Raw genomic sequence first — 22,385 nt, 5'->3', positions numbered from 1 at the left:
ACTTCACTTGAAGATCTAAAACGTTATGAGACAGAAGCTTGGGAGAAAGAAAATCCACTGGCAAGTATTTATACCCTGCGTAGGATATGGACGGAAGGCGGCACACTTTACGACAAGACAGACAACGAAGCTATAGGGAAAACTAAAATGGACACCTTAGAGATGGCAATTCAGGAGGCTGTGCTAAACCCAGTTGCGGCTTTCCAGAGCGGCAAGTTATAGACGACAAGTATAAGCAATAATATAGCATTTAGAATTATACGCTGTCCTATAGGCGCTGGCCGGCTTCAATCCATATATGCATGGAATGCAAAGTGTTCTCCATACCAGACCACTGCTTTGTTTTACGCTTTAATTCTATCTTGCGGCACTTGGCCAAGAATGAACCCATCGATATTTTCCTGCAAAACCCGTTGATAGTTGGCTGTTGTCATCCCTCCAATCCAAGCTGTATGCGGTGTTACCACAAGATTAAGCCCCTCAGCCTCTTCTCCCAGCAATGGGCTTGTTTCAGGCCCAGCTGGCTCAGTGCCAAATACGTCAACAGCTGCGCCTGCGATTTGCCCTTCTTTCAAAGCTGTCAATAGTGCCTGCTCGTCAACAATGCCACCCCGTGCTACGTTGACCAGCACAGCATCCTTTCGCATCTTTTCGAATTCTGGTCCGGCGAGAAGATTTAATGTTTCCGGCGATCGCGGGCAGCACAAAACAACAACGCTCGCCATAGCTAAAGCTTCTTCGAAGGGTACTCTTCCTTCTGTCGCCGGAGCCCCTTTCCTTGCCGCAATTATCACCTTCATTCCCAATGCACCAAGCATCTTCGAAACTTTCTTTCCAACGCCTCCATGACCAACGACAGTTACAATTTCCTCTGTACAACCTCTTGGCGGCTGACCAGCGGCATAAGCACTCTTCATGAGCGTGCCACGGAGGGGCCATTCGCCGGCTCGTAGGTCGCGCATTGTTGGCACGATGGTACGACGGGTAGCAAAGTACAGCGCAACTGCGTGTTCGGCTACAGCGTCAACATTGCAGTTAGGGCTGCTCAGTACTCTAATGCCTCTTGATGTACAAGCGCCTAAGTCAATCGAGTCGGTACCCGAAGCTACAGCCGCGACGAGTTTTAGGTTGGGAGAAACCTCTTTGGAGAGCACCTCTGCCCGCAGAGGGATGGTAGTGATTATGAGTATGTCTGCATCTTTAATCCGGGAAGGTATCTCGTCGATTTTGGTTCTGTTGTATTCAACAAGGCTGAATGTGTGAGGGGCAGGAACAGAGAGTTCGGGCAACTCGGTGAAGAAAGTTTCGAGGGCGACTATTTTGAAGTGGGTAGGAGAGGCGAAGCTTGTCGCTCCAGCAGTGCTCCCCATCTTGAATCTTTGCTGCTTGGCTTGGTGCCAAGTTTTGCCCTTGAATGTCGGACTGCAAGACCAAAATGGTCCTATTGTTCCTAATGATGCCGCTCTGCCGGTGAAACTCGGCCGTATAGCTCTTTGCATGCTCCGGTCTTCAGTCTACTCTGCTCCGGGCATTTTGGAGTTGAATGTCTCGATGACCGACAACGGCCAGCGGCCGGAGACCCGCCGTCGGAGAAGAGCGCTCTCGATGGAGTTGAGGAGGCATTTGGGAGGACCGCAATAACATGCTAGTGGTCCGTTAGTTTATCTCGACCTCCCCACCCTGTTTTTTGCCCCTCATCGCTGGCAGTCGACACAACTAGTCAGTCTAGTAGATACGCGCCTACTGCAGAGTACAGTACCGAGCCAGCCCTTGGCCGTCTCTTCGCAACAACACACACACTGATTCATTGCTAGAACACAGTCAAGTAGCAACACTGCATCGTTGACGGAACCAAAACGCTCAGAAGACCTGTCAGGAGAAAGCCACTAGCTAAGAGGGATTGGTCCTGTTTGTACATCGCCCATTATGGCTCCTTCAGCTGTCGAGACATCTGTTGCCGAACTGGGAGTTACGAAGAAGCAGGAGAAGCAGGAACACCGATCTGGAGATCCCTCACTTGCATTCGTTCGGGATGTAGAGGCGCTTCCACCCAAATTTGAGGACAAGTACGAAGAGCAAAAATTCCTGAAGCATAGACTGGCTTTGGCGTATAGAGTCTTTGCCAACTGTGGCTTCTCGGATGGAGTCGCGGGTCATATCACTATGAGAGGTAATAACCTGCTTCTATGATCACATTTGTGATTCAGAGAACAACCTGCTAACTCCGCATACTATAGATCCGGTTGATCCTACGAGTTTCTGGGTGAACCCGTTTGGTAAGTCTGAGAGTGCTCGTTAGGACAGATACCGGTCATAACTTCAGCATGTCGAGCTTTCATGCCGTAGAATTTAACAGCATTGAATTCCACTCCGGTGTTGTATGAGAAAGACGGGCTGATGCTTTCCATATAGGTCTTCACTTTTCTCTTATCACAGATGATGATCTGATCCGCGTCGATCACAATGGCAAAGTCGTCGAAGGAGGAGCTAACTTACGGTTGAACTACGGTATACATCATTCTCCCTTACAAGGAGCTGAACTGCAGCTAATCCTCACATACTTTAGCGGCATACGCAATTCATGCTGAGATTCACAAAGCCCGTCCAGATGTCCTGTGCGCAGCACATTGCCATAGCATCTATGGCCGTGCATTTTGTGCAACAGGTAGGACACTGGATATGCTGACTCAGGACTTCTGCACATTCTACAATGACCATGTCCTCTATCCGTAAGTTTTGAGCTCTCTTTTATTCGTCTTCAGAATGAATAAGACTAACAATGACAAAAGTAATTTTGCTGGTCTTGTGCTCGCCACAGAGGAAGGCAAGGAAATTGCAGCATGTCTTGGCGACAAGAAAGCAGCGCTACTTGGAAACCACGGACTCCTGACAGCTGGAAGCACGATTGAGGCCACTATTGCCTGGTTCGTCCTGCTAGATAAGTGCTGCCAGGTGCAACTGGCTGCAGATGCTTCCGCAGCAGGATCGGGGAAACCCCTTGTTGTCATAGGAAAAGAGGAGTCCCAGAGCACGTGGGAAGCATTGGGAACTCAGGTTTGTTAACTCGTATTCTGAGAAAGAAAGATGCTAACTATCCATGCGTAGGATGCCGGCTACTTTATGGGTCTACCACTCTTCCAGGTAGCGGAGCGCGAATTTGGCGAACGGACATATTTGGGTCGTGGTCTCAGGCCTATCTAGATCAATTGGATGATGGTTGTTTTTAATTTAATGTGCGCAAGAATCGTGGGTGCTTATTGAAATTTGCAGAACGATGTTAGTCACTCAGTGTATGGGATAGAATTGATGACTTCAAATGAATAATAATCAAATATACGCTACGTAAGATAAAATCTTGATAAAGAGGTATCACTTGTCCTAGAACCCTCAAAACGCCATACCAAAATCCATCTCCGCTGCCAAGCCCATGCCCCATCGCTGTCCTTCTCCTTCCGCGTCCTCCTCGCCATCTAGTCCCATCCATGTCTCGTCGTCTGCCATGAATAGATTAAAATCAAAGGGACTGAATTCTTCTTGTTGTCGTCTCAGACCAAATCGTAGTTTCTCGAGGTGAGCCGGCCCCGGGTAGAGCAAACGCATTAGCTCAGCATCTTGCGCCGGGCCAAAGCTGTCACTTAGCGTTGCGCTTCGTAGAAAAACACGCTCGAGTAGTGGACCAAGAAGTCGCTCGTAAACTCCTGCATATATACTGACTTCCGGCCAACCCTGACCCGCTATGGCGAGGAAGTTGCTTGTTAGAAGCTTCGTCATATCGAAAATTTGTGGAGCATTAAAACGCTCAGTGATTGCTTCCCAACCGTACCTCAAACAGTATAGAACCACGGTAGCAGCTTCAAGCATGTGGTGGGCGGATAGCCAAGGGCGCCGAAAGAATCCCGCCCGGATATGGTCCCGATGGATCCTGGCGGCTGTAGAAGCTGCTTCAAAAGCAAGCAGCAAAGAACGCTGTGACGGCATAGGCACACGCGGTGAAGGCCGGTGAAGCAGCATCAAGCCACGAGCCATATTGAACTCAATAGTCTCGTGATGTGGCGTGGCCTGACTATAGTAACTATTCCAAGACTTTAGGCGATTCTCCATGCCTGCAAGCCAATCGTCCCAAGCCATACCGGGCGGAATAGGCTCGCGCTGAAAGGAGACATGGAATATCTCAGACATGAGCTGATGGTAAGTGATGGATCCTAAGAAGCTATCGTCTTCCATAAGGGCAGGGAACTTGGTGTTGATCGCTGCATCGGGCGTTGATAATGGTCGCTGGAGTGCTGAACATATAGAGCGATCCATGCAATATGCCGCCCAGAACACTCGACGGCGAAGGTCCAAAGTTTCGGGGTCTAGCCCCATGGACTCTGGTGGCTCTCGATGCAGACCCAACTCTAAGCATGACCTCATCGCTGCGCCAGATAGAACCCAGACATTTGCTGATCGTGGAAAGACCGTAGCGTAGAGGAGGACAAGCAAGATGGTTTGAAGCCAAGTTATATCTGAAGGAAAGGTTGGAAGGCTATATAAGTGCTGGATGCCTTCTTCAAATAATTGAACCGACAATGCCATGCATCGTTCCTCATGCCCATTCGCTGAGCCAAGGGTAACGGAAATCGCGAGTACGAGGTACACTATCAGGAAGTCATGGCTAGCGATGACTGGCAAAGGTTCAGCACCGGGACTTTGCGCTTGTGCTTGCCAGCCAAGAATCTCTACAACAGATTGAAATTGTTGGACAACCGTAGAAGCGACAAGAAATGGGTTATCGGGTTGTATAGTGTTGAGGTATTTCCTCATAAGTCGTTGAACGATGTCCACGGGTATACTGCGAAGAGTATTGGCGTTGAGGAGGATGCTGCCTTTGTTGGCCTTTGGGTTGAGGGTTGTCGTTCTACTCCTCTGACCGACTCTAGCAGATGAAGGGGTCATACCCATACGGACTCTTGACAAGAGATCCGTTGCGCCCGAACCATATGGAAGAGTTGCTGACACAATTGCTTGGAGTGATTTGCTCGACAATATTGAAGTGCGCAAAGGCGTGTCTTGGCCATGGTGGCCCAGACCTTGGGTCCCATCCTTCAATGTTTGTTCACTTGAGCTTCGTCCAGCAGTTTCGGTGCTAGGTCGAACTGACGTTGGCATCTGCAAAAGTATATCAGATGCTTGCACAACCTCGAGGCGTCCATCGTGAACCAGCTCTGTTTCTAGTCTCGCGATTTCTGACTCAAGATGCTGGACAATACTACGCGGTACGTCCGTTGTTGTATTTGCTGATATGCCGGTGCATTCGGATTTGGCAGAGACGCATTGAGAGCAGGATGGTAGTTTCCTATCACACTGCAAGGACACGTCAAGAACCAGATGTCAATCAATTGAGTCTCGGGGCAACGAGTTTGAGAACCAGGGGTTCTGGATGAACCGTACCTTCATCTTCCGCTTCCTGCATCTCGAACACGAGAGAATCGCTCGCTGACATCGCGAAGCCATTTCCTATCGGATATGCGCACGCAGCCTGCGCGACCCTTCCCCAGGATGTGTGGAGTTGTCCAAAACTTGGTGGACTGAAAGCAGGACATATCCTGAAGCGGACTTCATCGCGGCTTGTCCGTATCCGACCAATCATCATTCGAGAATTACGTTGACGGAGAAGAGCGCTAGCTCCTGGCCGCTGCTGTCTAGTATCAGCGCCATGACTATTCTCATGTGGTCATTATAACTTCTAGTACCATCTTGTGCCCCCGCATTTATAGGCTTATCGCGCCGTGGCAGGCATGCCCAGCAAGCATCGGCAAAATAGCGGCGGGTCGGAGGCGGGTGCCACTTCGACTGACCATTAATCATGGCAGAAGGACAAAGCGATAAGGAGAGAGCGCGCCGCATTTAGCTATGGGCCAGTGCAAGTATCGAAATTGCTCATTGATGGAGACTGGTGCGGACTAAATTCTGTTTATTAGTGGCAGTGGTTATGGGACCCTTACGAGCACGGGGCTTTGTCTAGTTGAGAAAAGATCATTGGTCAACATGACATATACGCTCTTCTCCGTCCTTAATTGGAGCCAGACGAGTACAATCTGCTACCTTGAGCTTCGCCTGCCACCTTTGTGATAGACTACCGGCGTGGAGGCGATGTGGAATCCTGAGAGATCATCGTTATAGCCTTTGTCGTGATCTCCTGAATTATTCTGTGTAGAGGTCTTGGCTTGTCACTTGAATTCCGCTTCATTCACATACCGTGTGATCATATTTCCACAATGGGTTCTCTAGGCACTGAAATACCGCCTCCGGCGGCTAAGCTTGCTCCTGTGCTACCAGATTACTACGCCAAATTGAAGACGGATGCTAAACGAACGGTCGACACGCTGGAGGAGTCGTGCACCTGGGGAAACACACCTGATGGTGGCATGAGTATGTTGACTCTCTGAAAATGTGAAATTTTACACGATCTGATCGGTTATTCTCTAGACAGATTGACATGCAACGATGATGACCGTAAAGTTCGAGAATGGTTTATCCAAGAGACCAAAAAGTGTGGATGCCAGGTCAAGGTGGATGCAATGGGCAACATCTTTGCCATTCGGCCAGGAGAGAATAATGACCTTCCGCCTATTGGACTGGGCTCACATCTTGATACGCAGCCGACAGGTGGTAAATATGATGGCATTCTCGGCGTGGTGTCCGGAATGGAAGTCTTAAAAACTATCCATGCCAACAATATTACGACATATGCACCGCTAGCTGTCATCAACTGGACCAACGAAGAGGGCGCAAGATTCCCGCCAGCTATGCTGTCTTCAGGTGTCTGGGGAGGGGCTTTCACCACAGAATATGGCCACAACCGGTCGGACATGGACGGTATTACCCTGAAGCAGGAACTAGAACGTATTGGTTTCTTGGGTGAAATCCCATGCAGCTATGACGCAAATCCATTGTCAGCGCATTTCGAGGTTCACATTGAACAGGGGCCGATCCTTGATGCTGCCGAGTCTGCAGTCGGTATCGTAAAGGGCGTGCAGTCAATCCGATGGTACAATGTAGACGTTGTCGGTCGCGAAGCTCACACTGGAACAACTCCTATGGACCGGCGGAGCGATGCTCTCTTGGGAGCGGCTAAGATGATCGTAGAAACCAATCGCTTTGTGACCGAGGGCGAGCTTGCCGCTAGAGGAGCCCGCGCTACAATTGCGGTAATCAACTCAGGGCCCCAAAGTATCAACACAATTGCCGGTAAGGTGCGCATGGGACTCGATATCCGTGCACCAGCAGATGCAGATGTTGAGACTGTCGAGGCGTTATGTAGAGCTAGGTTTGAGGAGATCTGCAAGGAGCACGGTCTGACTATGGAGTTCGACTGTTTTTGGATCTCGCCTGCTCTCCACTTCGATCCAATTATGGTACAATGCGTACGAGACTCCGCGAAGAGTATTGACTGTGGAATGGAGCTCGTTAGCGGCGCAGGCCATGACTCTGTCTACACCTCATTGAAGGTGCCGACTGCTATGATCTTTGTCAGATGTCGAGATGGTGTTAGCCATAATCCGGCAGAATACTCTCGACCTGAAGAGTAAGTTCCGTATATCTCTCTAGTTTCTGTTGGTTATTAACAAGACACTAGTTGTGCCGCTGGTGCCGAGGCACTTTTGGGAGCATATCTGAGATATGATGACTATTTGCGAAGGACAACTCAAGGAAGCAAGTGAGAGACGTACAAATGTGATGACAGCTCAATGCATACTGGAGATAACTCCAGCCACAATTTTAAATGAAGAACATCGTAAATATAGCATTCATACTCGAAAATACAAATCTTATAAATCAACCTTTTGTTGGGACAGTGTTTAGAAATTTTGGACAGACTTCTTGCACTAGCAATGAAGAAAGGTCAACAACTGGACATTATCTTCCTAGATAAAGCTCGACCCTGAAAATTTAGGCTGGCTCTTGAGTTGCATTGGGACCAGACGTTCGATAAGGCCTAGGGATGAGATGTGAATGCCTAACAGACTATTTATACCACTTTGTAGAATGTCATAGCCCTTCAAATTTAGTAGATGGGACATGAAGATCCACGTGGCAGAAATACAATGTATTACGATATATCATTACAACTCATTCAACTGCTTCAATTGAAAATGTGATGATAACTTGCGGCCTTCTAGTGAAGAATAAAGGTATCATTGGTATCTCGTTTCCTGGTTTGCCCGACTTTGAAAAATTAGATTGAAACAGCCCTCTTTGAGCCATGCAAAGACGTGGCCGCTGGCAAAATCAACGCCCAATAAACTTGAGCTCAATATGCCTCAGGATTGGGAACATAAGACCAGCCCATGACATGGCGACAGGAAGTCCAAGCTGTAAGCGTTAGCAAGTCTCTGGGAAGTCGGAAGCAAGGTTTCAAGACTTACATCAGCTCCTTGGCCAACTAGTTTCGCAATAGGACCAGTGTAATAAGTTTGGTACATGCAAAGAATGGCACCTGCCCATCCAATGAGAAAGCTCACCAGCGCCGCATATCCAACGGGCAGGTACGATTTGTTCGACCATAACGCCCAATCAAACCCCTTTTGTCGCCGAAAGAGGAATTCTTCTTCAACAGTGATAATGAAGTAGATGATGACCCAGTAGCCAATCAAAGCTAAAAAGTTCAAGAAGATGCTCAAGAGTTGTGCTCGACCTGCAATAGCACATACGGTGTAGATTATCACCACAACTGTGGACCAGACGGGTCGCGGAATTTTCGCCCCGAATCTACCCAACATCTGAAAGTTGAGGGCTGCTGCGTAGGTTCCTGGGATATTGTTGGCTGAAATGCAAATGGCGAGTACTACGGCACAGAAGCCGCCAAAGTTCCCTAAAGGTGCGAAAGCTTCGGCAATCAAGGCTCCAGCGGAGTGGTCAAATGCAGTGGCCCATGTGGGCATTGTAGCTAGTCCAGAGGCAAGACCAATTCCAAGAAATTCGATCAGGAGCTTGCCACAAGTGATACCTGACGTAGTCATTGTAGCCGTCATAACTCGAGAGGTGGAGGATGGATAGTAAGAGTAAAAGTCAGCAGCGGCTGGTGCCCAACCCAAGGGACCCGAAGCAGTGAGAAAGAAGTAAGACAACCGATTTCCTGCAAGTGCAGCGCCGGTAGTTGAGGAAGTCGAAGCGGTATTGAAATTGGGGCCAGCGGAACCGATCAGAATGAAGAGCACGAGGACCGTTGGAACCCAAACGTATCTGCGGATATATGAGCTTGAGGTACTAGCGGGGGAATTTGTAGTCTCCATACCGTTCGAAGGTGTGGAACCACTTGATACCGAAAGTCGCAACTACCCAGGTGATGATGGCAGATACAATGATTCCCACGATGACGGTCATTCCATGGCCATTTACTGCGCTGAGGATAAGTCCGGCCACCAGACAATCCACTAATCCATAGCCAATCTCGATAACCATGTTTAAAAGAACGCACAACTTTGATGGCCAATACCCCATTGAGTATCTCGCGACCACCAGCGTCCGGAGACCGGATATCGGTCCAAATGACGATATATATCCAGTGCATGCCGACCCAAATATCGTTCCAAAGAGGCAACAGCTGCTCCTCAAGTCAGTTACGATTTCTGCCAGAACCAATGTGTTTTCACGTACAGTATCGAATCAGTGAAGCTCAGGCCAAAAACCACTGGCCCAAGAATTCCCATGGTCTTGAAAATGCACGTCAGTAACTTCTTTGTGACAAAGGAGCAAGAGAAGTATAGCATTTACCATATTGTTGGCTGTGCAATTGATCGCAAACCAAATCAAAAACATTTGTACGTAAGAACCAGATGTTACTTTGGGGTGTCGGAGCTCTTCGGGGACGCGCTCAATGCCTCTCGTCTCTAAACCTGGTAAACGATCGAGCTTGTTCACCCATCTTTGCAATGTAGTTTGCTCAGAAACTGGCAACTCCGCAACAGAAGAATTTAAGCCATCCTGAGAGTCACCCGGTTTTTTTTCATCGATAGGTGCTGCGACGGCAACTGGGGAAGCTGTCTCTGCCGCCATAATGAGCTCTGATGGTGGACTGAGAACTCTTAGTTTACTTCAGTGAAAGCGCCACTGGTTACTGGTAATATTGAATGTAGGCAATCAGTCGTGCTGATTCAGGCATCAATTTTGTGGTCTCGAGGATTCTGCCCACCAATTCATATATAAACACGATAAACCGGTCTACACTCGAAACAGCATGCCAAGGCTAGGAGATAACAAATGGTGATCCCTAGATAACTATTAGGGGACTTATTTGGGCGTGTGATAACGCTGCGACGTGATTAGCATCAGGGGGCGCGCGGAGATCAGCGTAGTATCTCGCGTTATCAAACACCAGCTGGTGCAGGGGGCTTTACGCGGTGCAAATCCAGACGCAGGGCATGAAATCAAATAGGGTTGACATCTAATTGGTTTACTTCGCTCAGGAGGCTTGCATTCTATGTAGCACCACAAGGAAGGAAATTGGAAGTCATTATTGTGAAGTCGTGTGATTGTGTTCAACATTTAACTTTTTGTATTCTAGATGCATTACACTTTAACTTAGCAAACAACTTTGACCGGTGGTGGAGCACCCGATCCATCTGTGCTCTCGGAAGTTGTACCAGCATTCTCTGGCCCGGCCAAGCGGTTTGACAACTCCTTCAGGAGGTCATATTCCATCACCCATCTCATCCGCTCGCGAACAACCTCCGGGCTGAAGCTTGTCGCCCACAACTCTTCTGGAATATCTGCACTAGCCATCTTGCCAGTCTCATAGCTAGACTGAGTGATGCGATCAGTGCGAGGTTTTCTGAAGTCCTGGAAGAACTGGAATGCGGATTCCAAATCGTCACTCTTCCAATTCTTCAATGTTTGTGCCAATGCAAAGCCACTTTCCATTGCTTGACAGGCTCCTTGTCCTAATGTAAAGGTTAGCATTAACCGATGATTTGACTATGCGTTTGTCTCACCTTGATGAGGCAGTGTAGAGTGTACAGAGTCGCCCATCAGGATCATACCGGAATTGGATCCTCGCTGAACGCCAAACCACTTCTCACTTGGCTCCCGAACATACAGAGCTTGCTTCAAGATCTTGCCATCAGAAGATCCTTTCCTGAGACCAGTAATGATCTCTTGAACAGCACCAGTCCAGTCCTTGACATGCTCATAGAGATCGTCCACCGGAGCGGTGCTCAGCCAACTCTCAGAGGTCCAGTTTTCTAGGGGCTCTGTCATGAAACCGATGATCCCCACACGGGCTGTCTTCGACTCATCATTTCCAATAGGCAGAGTCAAAACATGCTTGCGAAGACCACGGAAATTGACTGTTTTCCTGAGCAAAGCGGCTGTCTCGGGAGTCAAGTCATCATAGCTAACGTAGCCACGATACACCATCTGTCCCGAGTAGATTGGCTGGTCTTTGAACCCTAGAGTCTGTCTGACAACGCTCTTGATTCCATCACACCCAATCACAATATCAGCCTCTGCCTTGCTCCCGTCCGCGAATGAAAGCACATAGCAAGAGCTCTCATCACTCCACTCGACGCTAGTCAGACGCTTGCCAAGGGATATCTTCTCGTCGGGGACGTTCTTCTTCAGGGCATCTAGCAGATGGGCTCTGTGTATTTGCCTCGATTTCGGCTCGCCGAATTCAGCAATATGACCCAAGTCCTCGCCGGTTCGATAATGGCGGTACTCCATGTAGCAAGGGGGGTCTCGTGAAGACTTCCAGAGCATATCAGGGCCAATACCGAAGGCATCCAGTACACGATTCGCATTTCGAGTGATATTCACACCCGCGCCAACTTCTGTGAACTGAGGCGCGGCTTCGTAGAGTTGAACATTGTTCAATCCAGAGTAAATCGCACTATTCATGAATGCCATTCCACCTAGGCCTCCACCCACGACGGCGATGCGCTTGTCCGAGAAACCCATCTCGACTGCTAAGTTGTTGAACAGAGTGAATGGACAAGGAGGGAAGATGCTTAGTGGTAATCCTGCTGAAAGAAAAAGTCTACCAAACCAAGAACAGATCAACGACGAAGCCGGGTTGTATAGAAAACTCCAGCGCCTCGAACGTAAGATAGCGCACGCCTGCGAATAGCCTCGCATGCATTTGAATCGCTCCATAGCCGACAGCGGCCATTGCCCCTCTCTCCGACCCATGGCGGGCATGTCCGTTCACCAAGTCCATGCCAGATACACTGCTATCTGCGGAGAACTGCGCTAAGAAACGCCGTCTGGACCTGACTCGAGGTTCGACCCACGAAGTACGCGACCCGACACGTTGGAAAAATGCCGAGACAAATGCGAGCCAGAAGGCGTTTCCAGTTGACTTCTCCGGAAGTTCTGAAGAAGCTCAACGCGTGAACATTCACCGACTGTGCAGAACCCGCAGGCGGGATGTCTCCGAGAGAGACTGTGGAGATGCGCTGTCTCTCCCCACTATAGCGTCTCCTGGCTCACGATTTTACGTCACCAAAACATATCCACCAGCGGAGTTCTGCTGCTGCGGCTGGAGCAGCTTTTGCTGTTCACTTTCAACATCTACGATGTTTCGTCTTGCTTACTTTCCAGAGTGACAAATATCGTCGCAATAGCTCAGAAACGAGCTTCAGACATTCCTCATGGCGCAGCACGACCGCATTGACGGGCTCCTCAAGGAGCTAACCCTGGAAGAAAAATGCTTTCTTCTAGCAGGCAAGAACATGTGGGAGACTTACAATGTCGATAGACTGGGCATCAGGAGTCTGAAAACAACCGACGGTCCAGCAGGTGTCCGTGGCGCTACGTGGATTGACGGGACTTATACGACGTTCATACCATGCGGCATTTCACTGGGTGCAACTTTCGACCCGCCTTTGATTGAGCGCATTGGGGAGATTCTTGGCACTGAAACTCGCAGCAAGCAATCTCATGTATTGCTCGCGCCAACCATGAATATATCGAGATCACCGTTGGCCGGTAGAAACTTTGAAAACTTCGGCGAGGATCCTTACTTAACAGGAGTTTTGGCGACGAGCTACATAAAAGGTGTCCAGTCTCAGAGCGGCGTCGGTGCTTGCATGAAGCACTATGTGGCTAACGATATGGAAACCCGACGCTTCAATATGGACGAGCAGATTGACGAGAGAACACTGCGTGAGATCTATTTGAAGCCATTTGAAATGGCCCTTGAAGCGAAGCCATGGAGTGCTATGACGGCGTACCCAAAAATCAATGGAGAGCATGCTGATTGCAACACTTTCCTTCTACAAGATATCCTGAGGAAGGAATGGGACTTTGACGAATTGGTCATGAGTGACTGGGGTGGCCTAAACGACACGGTCAAGAGCGTCGTCGCAGGAACAGATTTGGAAATGCCGGGACCACCAATCCGGTATGGGAAAGCTCTTCTAGAAGCTGTCAAATCCGGCAAGGTGTCAGAGAAAGATCATATTGATGCCTCTGTGAAGAGACTCCTCAAGATCTTGAACAAAGCTGGTCTGCTAGATCCTGAAGAGGTTACTACTGGCAAGGAGCAATACTCGGATCTCCCCGAGTTTCGTCAAACTACTCGAGAAGCTGCAGCCGGTGCAATAGTACTTCTTAAAAATCAAAAAGTCCTACCGCTCAAACCTCAAGCTATCAAAAAGCTAGCAATAATCGGGCCAAATGCTCAAAAGCCAACGACAGGCGGCACCGGAAGTGCTGCCGTTCGGCCATTCTACCTGACGAATCCTTACGAATCGCTTTCGGAAGCAACGAAAGAGGTCAATCCTGAGATTGAGATATCATTTAGTCAGGGTATTCGGACGAATATCCAGCCTCCACTGCCAGGAAACATGCTGAAGACCGCGGACGGTAGCAAAACTGGCGTTCAGGTTGATTTCTACGCAGGTCATGAATTTGAGGGCTCTGTGATTGGTACATCCCACTGGCAGAACTCAATCCTATTCATGATGAGCGATGGTGATACGCCCGAGGTTCTAAGAGGGAAACCTCACTGCTATCGAGCTAGCGGAGTTTTGACCCCAACTACCACTGGCACATATGATTTCAGCTTGTCGAATACTGGCAAGGCCAAGTTCTTCCTAGACGACAATCTGGTGATCGATAACCACGATTGGACTCAGACGGGAGGCACCTTCATGAATTGCGGAAGTGTCAACCGCTTCGCGGAGGTCAATCTTGAAGCTGGAAAGAGTTATTCTTTCCGCATTGACAACGTTGTACTACCTCCTCCAATTCCGCCTCACGACAACACTCTTTTCCATACTCTATCAGGTGTCCGTGTCGGAATGCAGCTTCGTATTGACGAACAGGCTCTCTTTGACGAGGCCGTTGCCGCAGCAAAGGGTGCAGACACGGTTGTTCTTGTCGTGGGTCATAACAACGACAGTGAGAAAGAAGGAATTGATAGAACGTCACTGGAGCTACCTCGCAGGACAAATGAGCTTGTAGATGCAATCTGCAGAGCCAATCCTAACACGGTGGTTGTAACTCAGTCTGCCTGTGCTATTTCTATGCCTTGGGTTAACGTAGCCCCTGCAATCGTCCATGCTTGGTACCAAGGTCAAGAGAATGGTAATGCATTAGCAGATGTACTTCTCGGCCGCGTTACTCCAAGCGGCAAGACGCCCATCACATTTCCACGCAGACTTGAAGATCATGGGTCAAACCCATGGTTTCCAGGGGATGCTGAAAGAGACTATGCCGAATATGGTGAAGGCATTCTAGTCGGTTACAGATGGTTTGATGCGAAAGATATCGAGCCTCTGTGGCCTTTCGGTTTTGGATTATCGTATACATCTTTCCAGATCTGGCATGTCAAAGTCGAAGGCAAGATCGCGATAGACGGCTCTACGAAAGCTGTTATCTCCGCGACCGTGACTAACCTTGGGGACTACGGTGGCGCTGAAGTTCTACAGGCCTACATGTCTCCGTCGCCTGTTATCAAGGAGAAGGGTCGAGACTCTGCACCACGATCGCTAGTTGGCTTTGTCAAAGTGTTTGTTCCCAAAGGCGAAGCTAGAGTCGCCAACATTGAACTTGATAAGAGGGCAGTTTCTTGGTTCGATGTCGAGGGCAAAGGCTGCGGCCCTTCATCGGGAGGAAAGTGGAGAGCTGATAAGGGGAAGTACATATGCTTTGTAGGCACGAGCTCCAGAGACATTGTCGCTGAAGTTGATGTTGTAGTGGAGTGATTATCAAGATAATGCATTAAACATTGACTGCGTATTGCCCACTCGAGATAACAAGATATCAGATCTGCGGAATATCGCGGTTAGTTCCACTGTGCTGCTTTTGCGGCGCATAGTAATCTATCTCCACCACTCTTGATAACGCTACGATGCAATGGTTTGCACCCCTACTAGCAACGTGAGATGTTTCTCGCCACGAGGTTTCATGATGCCAATTTTGTCTATTCTAGAGCGTTTTTACCAGCCTTTGATTACAGCTACTCTAGAAAGGGAACTAATATGTAACGATAACCGTGTCCGGATTCTTGATATGGGAGAGACCGCGCATCTCTCACATTGTGGGGCGCTCAACAACTAACCTGGGGCGCCATCGAGGCCACGCTATAGACAGGATGGTCCCACCCCAATAAGCAATTAGCGTACGGAGATGACCACTGAACCCACACAAACTCCACTTCAAGATGTGAGGACTACAGCGCTCTGAATAATTACCGCGGATTGATTTGCTCCTAAGAGAGATATTGGTTGTCTGGTTTGGGGTTCCCCGCACAGGGGCACACGACTCTAAACCGTGGCCCAACCACCGTCCAGATATCGAAGCCAGAGATACTGGGTACGTGACTGTGACCTTGCGCCGAGACTTTGCATATAACTCTGGGCGCCCAGTCGGCCTAACGTACGATCATCGTGCCATGCTTTCTTGGTAGAGCCAGCCCATCGGGACATTCCTTCATTCTAAGTGTACGCCAAGCAGCAGCCGCAACGATGTTCGACTCGCTCTCCCAGTCGCTCAAGATGAGCTTGATGACTGCCCTTGTGGTAGCTGTCTGTATTGTTGATTCAGTCACGATCGCCTATGATGGCTCCCTTATGGGGAGTATCAACGTTCTCGAGAGCTATTCGAACTATTTCCACCTGAACACAGCAACTATAGCTGTGAACAGCACGGCAACATATCTCGGTGCCATTCTTATTGCTCCTTTTGCTGGCTACTATGTTGATAAGCGTGGTCGTAAGGAGGGTATCGTTATTAGTGCCCTCCTGAACATTCTTGGCGCAGCTATTAGCGGAGCCGCTCAGAACGTAGCTATGTTCATTGCCGGCCGCATGATTATCGGTTTAGGTACATTTTCCAGTCTTTTAGTGTTTCTGGCTTATACTTACATCCCTTAGGTACTGGACTTGCACAGACTGCTGCAAGCAGCTACGTCTCGGAAACAACCGCTCCCAAGGTCCGAGCTTTTGCCCTGGGAATGTATTTCACTTGCTGGGCGCTTGGAAGCTTCTTAGCTGCCGGGATCTGTTACGGTGTAAGTCAATACTTTTGAAAATTCTAAGATATCTCAATGGGTACTGATAACTACATGTTAAGGCCGCGGATCTTGATCCTTCCAACTGGGCTTGGCGAATTCCTTCTCTGCTTCAAGGCTTTGCTCCCTTATGCGTTCTGGGTCTGATTCCCTTCCTCCCAGAGTCACCACGTTGGCTCATCTACAACGATCGCCAAGAGGAGGCGCTCGATATTATTGCCCGTCTTAATGGCTCCACTCCCCAAGACCCTCAAGTGCAGGTACAATATCAAGAGATCATTGACACCCTCGAATATGAAAAGAGCGAAGGCAAGAGCCTTGGATTCCGTGAGATCATCCGTGATGCTCCAAACAGAAAGCGAATGGCCCTGGCGTTATCAGTGGCGCCATTGACGATGTTGACAGGCAGTAATGTAAGTAAATTCATACAGTCGTTTCAATCTTTTATAGCACCGATTTGCCTTTTTGACACCGTGTTTGGTATGATTTTTACAAGTCAACATGGCTAATCTTCGACAAGGTCATCACCTACTACTACGGAACGATGCTCAGCCAAGCAGGCATTACGTCTTCTCACACACAGATGGAAATCAATTTTGTTCTCAGTGGATGGCAATTTATAGTCGCAGTCTCGGGCTCTCTCCTGGCCGAGAAACTTGGACGCAGATTGCTCTGTCTCACCTCGCTTTGCACCTGCACGGCCCTGTTCTACGTTGTAGGCGGAATGACAGCAACTTACGGTACATCGTCCAATTCTTCCGGAGTCTATGGAACGGTCGCAGTCATCTTCCTTTACCTCGGCGCCTACTCATTCGGATTGACTCCCTTGACAAATATGTATCCTCCAGAGGTGTTGAGCTATAATATAAGAGCAACGGGAATGGCCATGTTCACTCTCACGGCGAAGGCTTGCGGAGTGTTCGTTACCATGGTGTTCCCGTACCTCTTTGAGGCGATCGGTTGGAAAACCTACATGGTCAACGCCAGCTGGAATTTCTTGTTCATTATCTATGTCTTCTTCTTCTGGGTTGAGACCAAGGGCAAGACTCTTGAAGAGATTGATGTACTGTTTGACGGCATTAAGCACTCGGATGTACCTGACCTGAAGGACGTCAAAGATAAGTCAGATCTGGCTCCCACCTTCTCAGAGGTTTAAAGCAACAGTCAAGAGGAAGACCAGTCTAGTATTTCAGAGAACATGGAAGCCTTAGTTACAGCGAGTGTATGGCTCTGCTCTTTGTATATTAAGTAGGAAGCAGCAGATACGTCTGGGAATTGTGTGGTGCATATCGTGTATCTGACTGAGCATGATCCTCCGTGCTGCGATTGACCCTATAGCAGTGCTAGTAGATGAGTCAGTGACTATACTCAGTGAAGTGGCTACGTATTTAAGAGTTATCATTCGGTAACCAGTAGATGCGGAAAGACCCATAGTGATCTTTACTGATCTCCACCTGCTGCCCAAGCGCCTTGGAGTACCTTCGAGCGTTATCTATCAATCGCATTCCCATTCGCTCGGCAGATGAGGATAAATGGTGATGTATGATGCGAACTCTTTAAGCACATCTTAGCAACAAATTTATCAACTATGCAGGCCTTCGCAGGCTTGAGGTCTTTTGTGATTACATGAAATTCTATTTATTGCCCTACAAGCTTAGGTGCTGGCCTGATATGATGATCTTGATCGTTGGCAGCATGAAAACGAGATCCGGCGTGGTTCAGCCAATCCCAGCGGGCGCTAATCGGTAGCTGGTACTTCACTAGAACCCCCCATGACAGGCTCTTGGGGCCTCCACAAGCACGCGTGGATTAGCGGCGCTTATTGCTGAAGCAGAAAAGCCATCTCCTGTTTCTGGTAGATGAAGCACCGAGAATATTTGTGCCTTGAGTTCATAGTGGCCAAATTAGTATGCAGATACGAAGTACTGTTTCTGGTGTCGGATCCTGCGATCCTCCAAGAGTCTGCCCTTCCTAGATTCCGCCGTCGGTCGTTGGCGAGAAGACCGATGCTCGCTTTAACCGTGTTCGGCGAAGGATTCGATGGCTTCGCTAGTGCCACCGGGGCTTCGGGACGCCCGACTAAAGAAATGCCAATTCCTACGAAGTTTTGTTTTAGCCACCCCAAATCTTCTCTTGACCATGCATCTGAGACTGTTAGATCTTCACTAAGCTCACTATGAAGGTCATAGTCGCTGGAGCTGGCTTCGTGGGAAGCGAGGTAATCAGACAGTGTCTCAGCATACCCCAGATTACAACGGTCGTTGCTCTTGCACGGAAGGCGGTGACGGCTCCGCCAAACCTCGAACCGGGATCTGATCCTAGTAAGCTTCAGAGTCTAGTAATCCAAGATTATAGCGAGTGGCCCGATGCCCTGAAGAGAGAGCTCTCTGGCGCTGCTGGGTGCATCTGGCAAGTATAGGACTCGATGCTCGCCGCTGAGCTATGTCGTATACCAGCGGCATTAACATGTTGCTTGGATCAAGACTAACCAAAATGATCAGGACCGTGGCTATAACCCCTACAAAGTCATCCATGTACGATTGGGATACGGTGGTCCGGGTTTGTCAAACATCCACCATGATGGGTCTAAGAGCCATGTATGAGGCGGGTCCAGCAAAGCCATTCAGATTCATCTATTGCAGTGGATTTAGCGCTGAAAGGGATCAGACGAAGACCCCGGACTTTCGACCGCAGTACTCATTGCTGCGAGTGAGTTATGCATTGACGTACAGAGGACATTCATCATATATTGACGATACATAGGGAGAAACAGAAAGCCAGGTTCTTGCTTTCGCAGCAGAGCATAAAGACGAAATCGAAGCAGCTGTAACTAGGCCAGGACTCATCAAGGCCCCCGGAAATATAATACGTAACGTCGGAGCGGCGGTAGTAGCCGCTATTATGTCTGTTCCCAACCTTTACAATGCTGAAATCGCTGCAGCAATGTTGGATCAAATCATCAACGGCTTTGAGAAGGACACCTGGTTAAATGACGACCTAGCTGCTCTTGGGAAACAGGTCCTAGAAAAAAGAAAAGAGGTCCAACAGTCTTGATGGGGACTTTTCTCTTACGATGGTAGCGGACAATAGCCCACAATTTCCTTGCTACCACGGTTGTTGTGAGGTTATATCTGCCTGGAGGTCCAGTGAAGGCATGAGCGAATGGTAACTGACTTTTGAAGTATTGTGCAATATCAATCTGTGACTACCTTGCTATAAAAGGTACGACCACATTAATCCCAAAGGTCACTACCTATTCATGTAGAAGTCAAAGTATATGTGATTTTGTTGTAATAACGAGACTAGTAGTAGAATGTTTTCTAGTATAAGACTAGTAAATTGAGTGATCTAAATAATTGAGACAGAAGGTGTAAATAAGCGTGCGCTTTTTAACTTTAAAATGGACACCCTTACAGGCAGTAATGTGAACTCGCTAACACATGGAAAGTTGGGAAACGGTATTTCTAACCGTCACGGATGTTCTTGGACCTCCCGCCAGGGCGATCTGCAATTTGTGTATATTACCTAACCGCCTTGTAATATTCTAGGTGGTCGTCCCATCAGAACAACCTCATTTCAATGGCTATGATCCACCTCCTATTGAGAACAAGGCTCTGTACAAGGGTCGGCCTCGTTCACAAATATCTAGTCACTGATATAATATCAAATGTCACAGGCCTATGTTTATGCAGGATAGATGATGGTTTTGGTTTAGGTGATAGGTGTCTGAGAGCTCATTACTCAGCAGGGATAGAACATATTTGTCTGAGAAGTACCCGCATTTGATGAGATGCTTGCATTTGGTCCAAAGAGTAAATCAGTAGGATCTGGAGTCAGCTTGAACAGAAAGTAATAGAAGTCTAGTTTCTACCGCTTTCTAGAGATGTAGAACAGCATAGCGATAGCAATGTACAACAAAGCATCGATGAAAAGTAGCGGAGTTTACGATGTACTAGGGCTACCTCCCTGGCTTGAGTTTCGTTTCTGGTGGTGAGGCTTTTGTCCATATACAATAGTTCTTCCCGACCTCAGCATGGATACAAATATATTTCATGGGGTGGACTTACACTGGAAGATAGGCATGTATATTGGGGTTCATCAGATCCTGCCGGACCTTCGCGAGTATGACCTGCATTTCTTCTTTCGACCAGCCTAGTATGGGCAGCAACTTCATCGTGATAGGTTCCATGCCCTTCTTGATGTCCTCGAGGAAATAGGTCGACAGGCTCTTGTAGTAATCGCCTTTGGCCCATGGGCCAACCGGCCAGTAGAAGCGGCGTTCGACGATGTTCTCGAAACCGATTTCCTCAAAGAACTGCCTGTATCGCTCGACGTTGCTCCACGGCCGGTTGATCTTGATGGCCGCCTCGCAGATCAGCTCGGTCCATCGAACGACGTTGGTGCCCTCGGGGATCGGGCCCATATGGCGAAACGGGAAGCTCATGTCTTGCCATTCGCACCAGCCGCCCGGCTGTAGGGCGTCGTAGCACGACTGAATGACGCGCTTGTGGTCGGAGAAGCAGCTACACATGGCGCGAGCATGTATAAAGTCAAACTTTGTTCCGTATGTCCACTCATCATCGGCATCGTCGATCTCGAATCGGCAGTTCGGCGGAACACTATATACGTCCCCGTCAGTATGAGCTGAATAGAGCGAGTCGGCCGAGGAAGACATACTATTGAGGCTGGATCGGGCTGAGATCTGTACCTATGACCTCAGCACCGGGATTTTCCTGTGCTATAATCCTGGGAGTCAGAAGCTGTGGGAATTCGCGAAGAAGTTCTTGCCGAACTCGTACCAAACTCTATGGCCCAAATACCTGTACCGGTCCCTATGTCAAGCACATGCTGTGAAGAAGGGTCGATGGGCGCAAGATGTAGCTTGCCGCCTGTCGTCATGAGAAAAAGGGCATGCTGAAGATCTATAAGTGTCACGGGAATTAGCTTTCCTGCATCTCGAACTCAACATATGGTATGTCGACTCACCTAATCTATCTTGTTCCTCCTTTAAAAGACATAATTAGTAAACAAGAAGCCTCGAAAGTTTATGCGAACACAGAATTTGGATATGTAACTAACGTCATCGTTTGGGAAATGATATTCTGGACTGCTATTAGCTGTTCGGGTTTCTGCTACACTTCATCTTGTAGTGACGCACTGCCTTCCTTGTACTTGTGGTATGTCCTGCCATTCTCTTCGACGAATTCGTAAATGGACGAATTGACCGACATGGTTGATGACCTAACAGAAGGTGGGTGTAAGTCTGGACGGCCCCTTGCGTCTCATCGTTACCTTGCATGAGGGTGGTGCTAACCTGGCGCTCCCAATGGCTGAATCGATAATGCTGTCATCCTGTGACCACCATCAGCACTCTCCCCATTGCCTCCCATTGTGTAGCGCGCGAGCGCGCACGTGCGGTTTGAGACTAGGTACGTTGAAAATCTCACATATCGATCGTCCGAGTCAATAGAGGGAAGCGACGGGACGCTCGCCGAGCCCCACGAGAACAATGGTACTCGCTCGGCCGTCGCGACAAACTTGGCCCCCTCGTCCTCTAGCTCCGCCGTGTCCCCGAGCTCCGGACCGGACCTAGTAAGGGCCCCGGTCTCTTCGATCCTCCGCACGTCCGGGGTCGATGGTGTCTCCACTGCGGGCACATTGCTAGGGATCTCGGCGGTGGGGTCCGGGGACCCATCGTCGGTCGCGGCCATCGCCGGGTTGGGTTCGGAGTCCACTTGCTCGCTCAATCGAATTGAGAGGTCGGGAGCCAATTTGGGGCCGTGGCGGAAATCGAGCAAGAAGATGCCGCCGGTGTCTCACTTGGCGTGAGTTGGTCGTCGTGAATGGACTGGTCTGTCTCGTAGGTAGTGGTTGACACTGGCTCGGAACA

At 49.0% G+C, this 22,385-nt stretch overlaps 6 protein-coding genes across 6 annotated transcripts; 4 read left to right on the top strand and 2 right to left on the bottom strand.

The window, feature by feature from the left end:
• Positions 1 to 1,926: 1,926 nt before the first annotated feature.
• Positions 1,927 to 3,201, top strand: UCRPA7_2285 (putative class ii aldolase adducin domain-containing protein; the record flags this gene model as incomplete). Its single annotated transcript, XM_007914867.1, has 5 exons — positions 1,927 to 2,170; positions 2,238 to 2,276; positions 2,666 to 2,729; positions 2,790 to 3,054; positions 3,106 to 3,201. 5 exons carry the CDS (start codon positions 1,927 to 1,929, stop codon positions 3,199 to 3,201), a joined length of 708 nt encoding a protein of 235 aa, XP_007913058.1.
• Positions 3,202 to 6,257: 3,056 nt separating this feature from the next.
• Positions 6,258 to 7,703, top strand: UCRPA7_2284 (putative n-carbamoyl-l-amino acid hydrolase protein; the record flags this gene model as incomplete). Its single annotated transcript, XM_007914856.1, has 3 exons — positions 6,258 to 6,411; positions 6,469 to 7,567; positions 7,619 to 7,703. The coding sequence occupies 3 exons, from the start codon at positions 6,258 to 6,260 to the stop codon at positions 7,701 to 7,703; spliced, it is 1,338 nt and encodes a 445-aa protein (XP_007913047.1).
• Positions 7,704 to 10,563: 2,860 nt separating this feature from the next.
• UCRPA7_2283 (putative salicylate 1-monooxygenase protein) lies at positions 10,564 to 11,937 on the bottom strand (the record flags this gene model as incomplete). Its single annotated transcript, XM_007914863.1, has 2 exons — positions 10,564 to 10,922; positions 10,974 to 11,937. 2 exons carry the CDS (start codon positions 11,935 to 11,937, stop codon positions 10,564 to 10,566), a joined length of 1,323 nt encoding a protein of 440 aa, XP_007913054.1.
• A 1,001-nt stretch (positions 11,938 to 12,938) lies between these two features.
• Positions 12,939 to 15,188, top strand: UCRPA7_2282 (putative glycoside hydrolase family 3 domain protein; the record flags this gene model as incomplete). The annotated part of the gene is made up of 1 exon (XM_007914877.1): positions 12,939 to 15,188. The coding sequence occupies one exon, from the start codon at positions 12,939 to 12,941 to the stop codon at positions 15,186 to 15,188; it is 2,250 nt and encodes a 749-aa protein (XP_007913068.1).
• Positions 15,189 to 15,950: 762 nt separating this feature from the next.
• On the top strand, positions 15,951 to 17,651 carry UCRPA7_2281 (putative hexose transporter protein; the record flags this gene model as incomplete). The annotated part of the gene is made up of 4 exons (XM_007914870.1): positions 15,951 to 16,308; positions 16,359 to 16,495; positions 16,558 to 16,908; positions 17,016 to 17,651. The coding sequence occupies 4 exons, from the start codon at positions 15,951 to 15,953 to the stop codon at positions 17,649 to 17,651; spliced, it is 1,482 nt and encodes a 493-aa protein (XP_007913061.1).
• A 2,711-nt stretch (positions 17,652 to 20,362) lies between these two features.
• UCRPA7_2280 (putative methyltransferase domain-containing protein) lies at positions 20,363 to 21,726 on the bottom strand (the record flags this gene model as incomplete). Its single annotated transcript, XM_007914854.1, has 7 exons — positions 20,363 to 20,372; positions 20,563 to 21,114; positions 21,173 to 21,233; positions 21,295 to 21,417; positions 21,482 to 21,500; positions 21,551 to 21,597; positions 21,654 to 21,726. The coding sequence occupies 7 exons, from the start codon at positions 21,724 to 21,726 to the stop codon at positions 20,363 to 20,365; spliced, it is 885 nt and encodes a 294-aa protein (XP_007913045.1).
• Between the last annotated feature and the right edge of the window lie 659 nt (positions 21,727 to 22,385).

This window comes from Phaeoacremonium minimum, assembly GCF_000392275.1.
Source record: "Phaeoacremonium minimum UCRPA7 unplaced genomic scaffold PA7_03_scaffold_156, whole genome shotgun sequence".
Classification (NCBI taxonomy): Eukaryota; Fungi; Ascomycota; class Sordariomycetes; order Togniniales; family Togniniaceae; genus Phaeoacremonium; species Phaeoacremonium minimum.
Note: the sequence above shows the minus strand (reverse complement) of the source record. Positions and strands in the feature narration are given on the sequence as shown.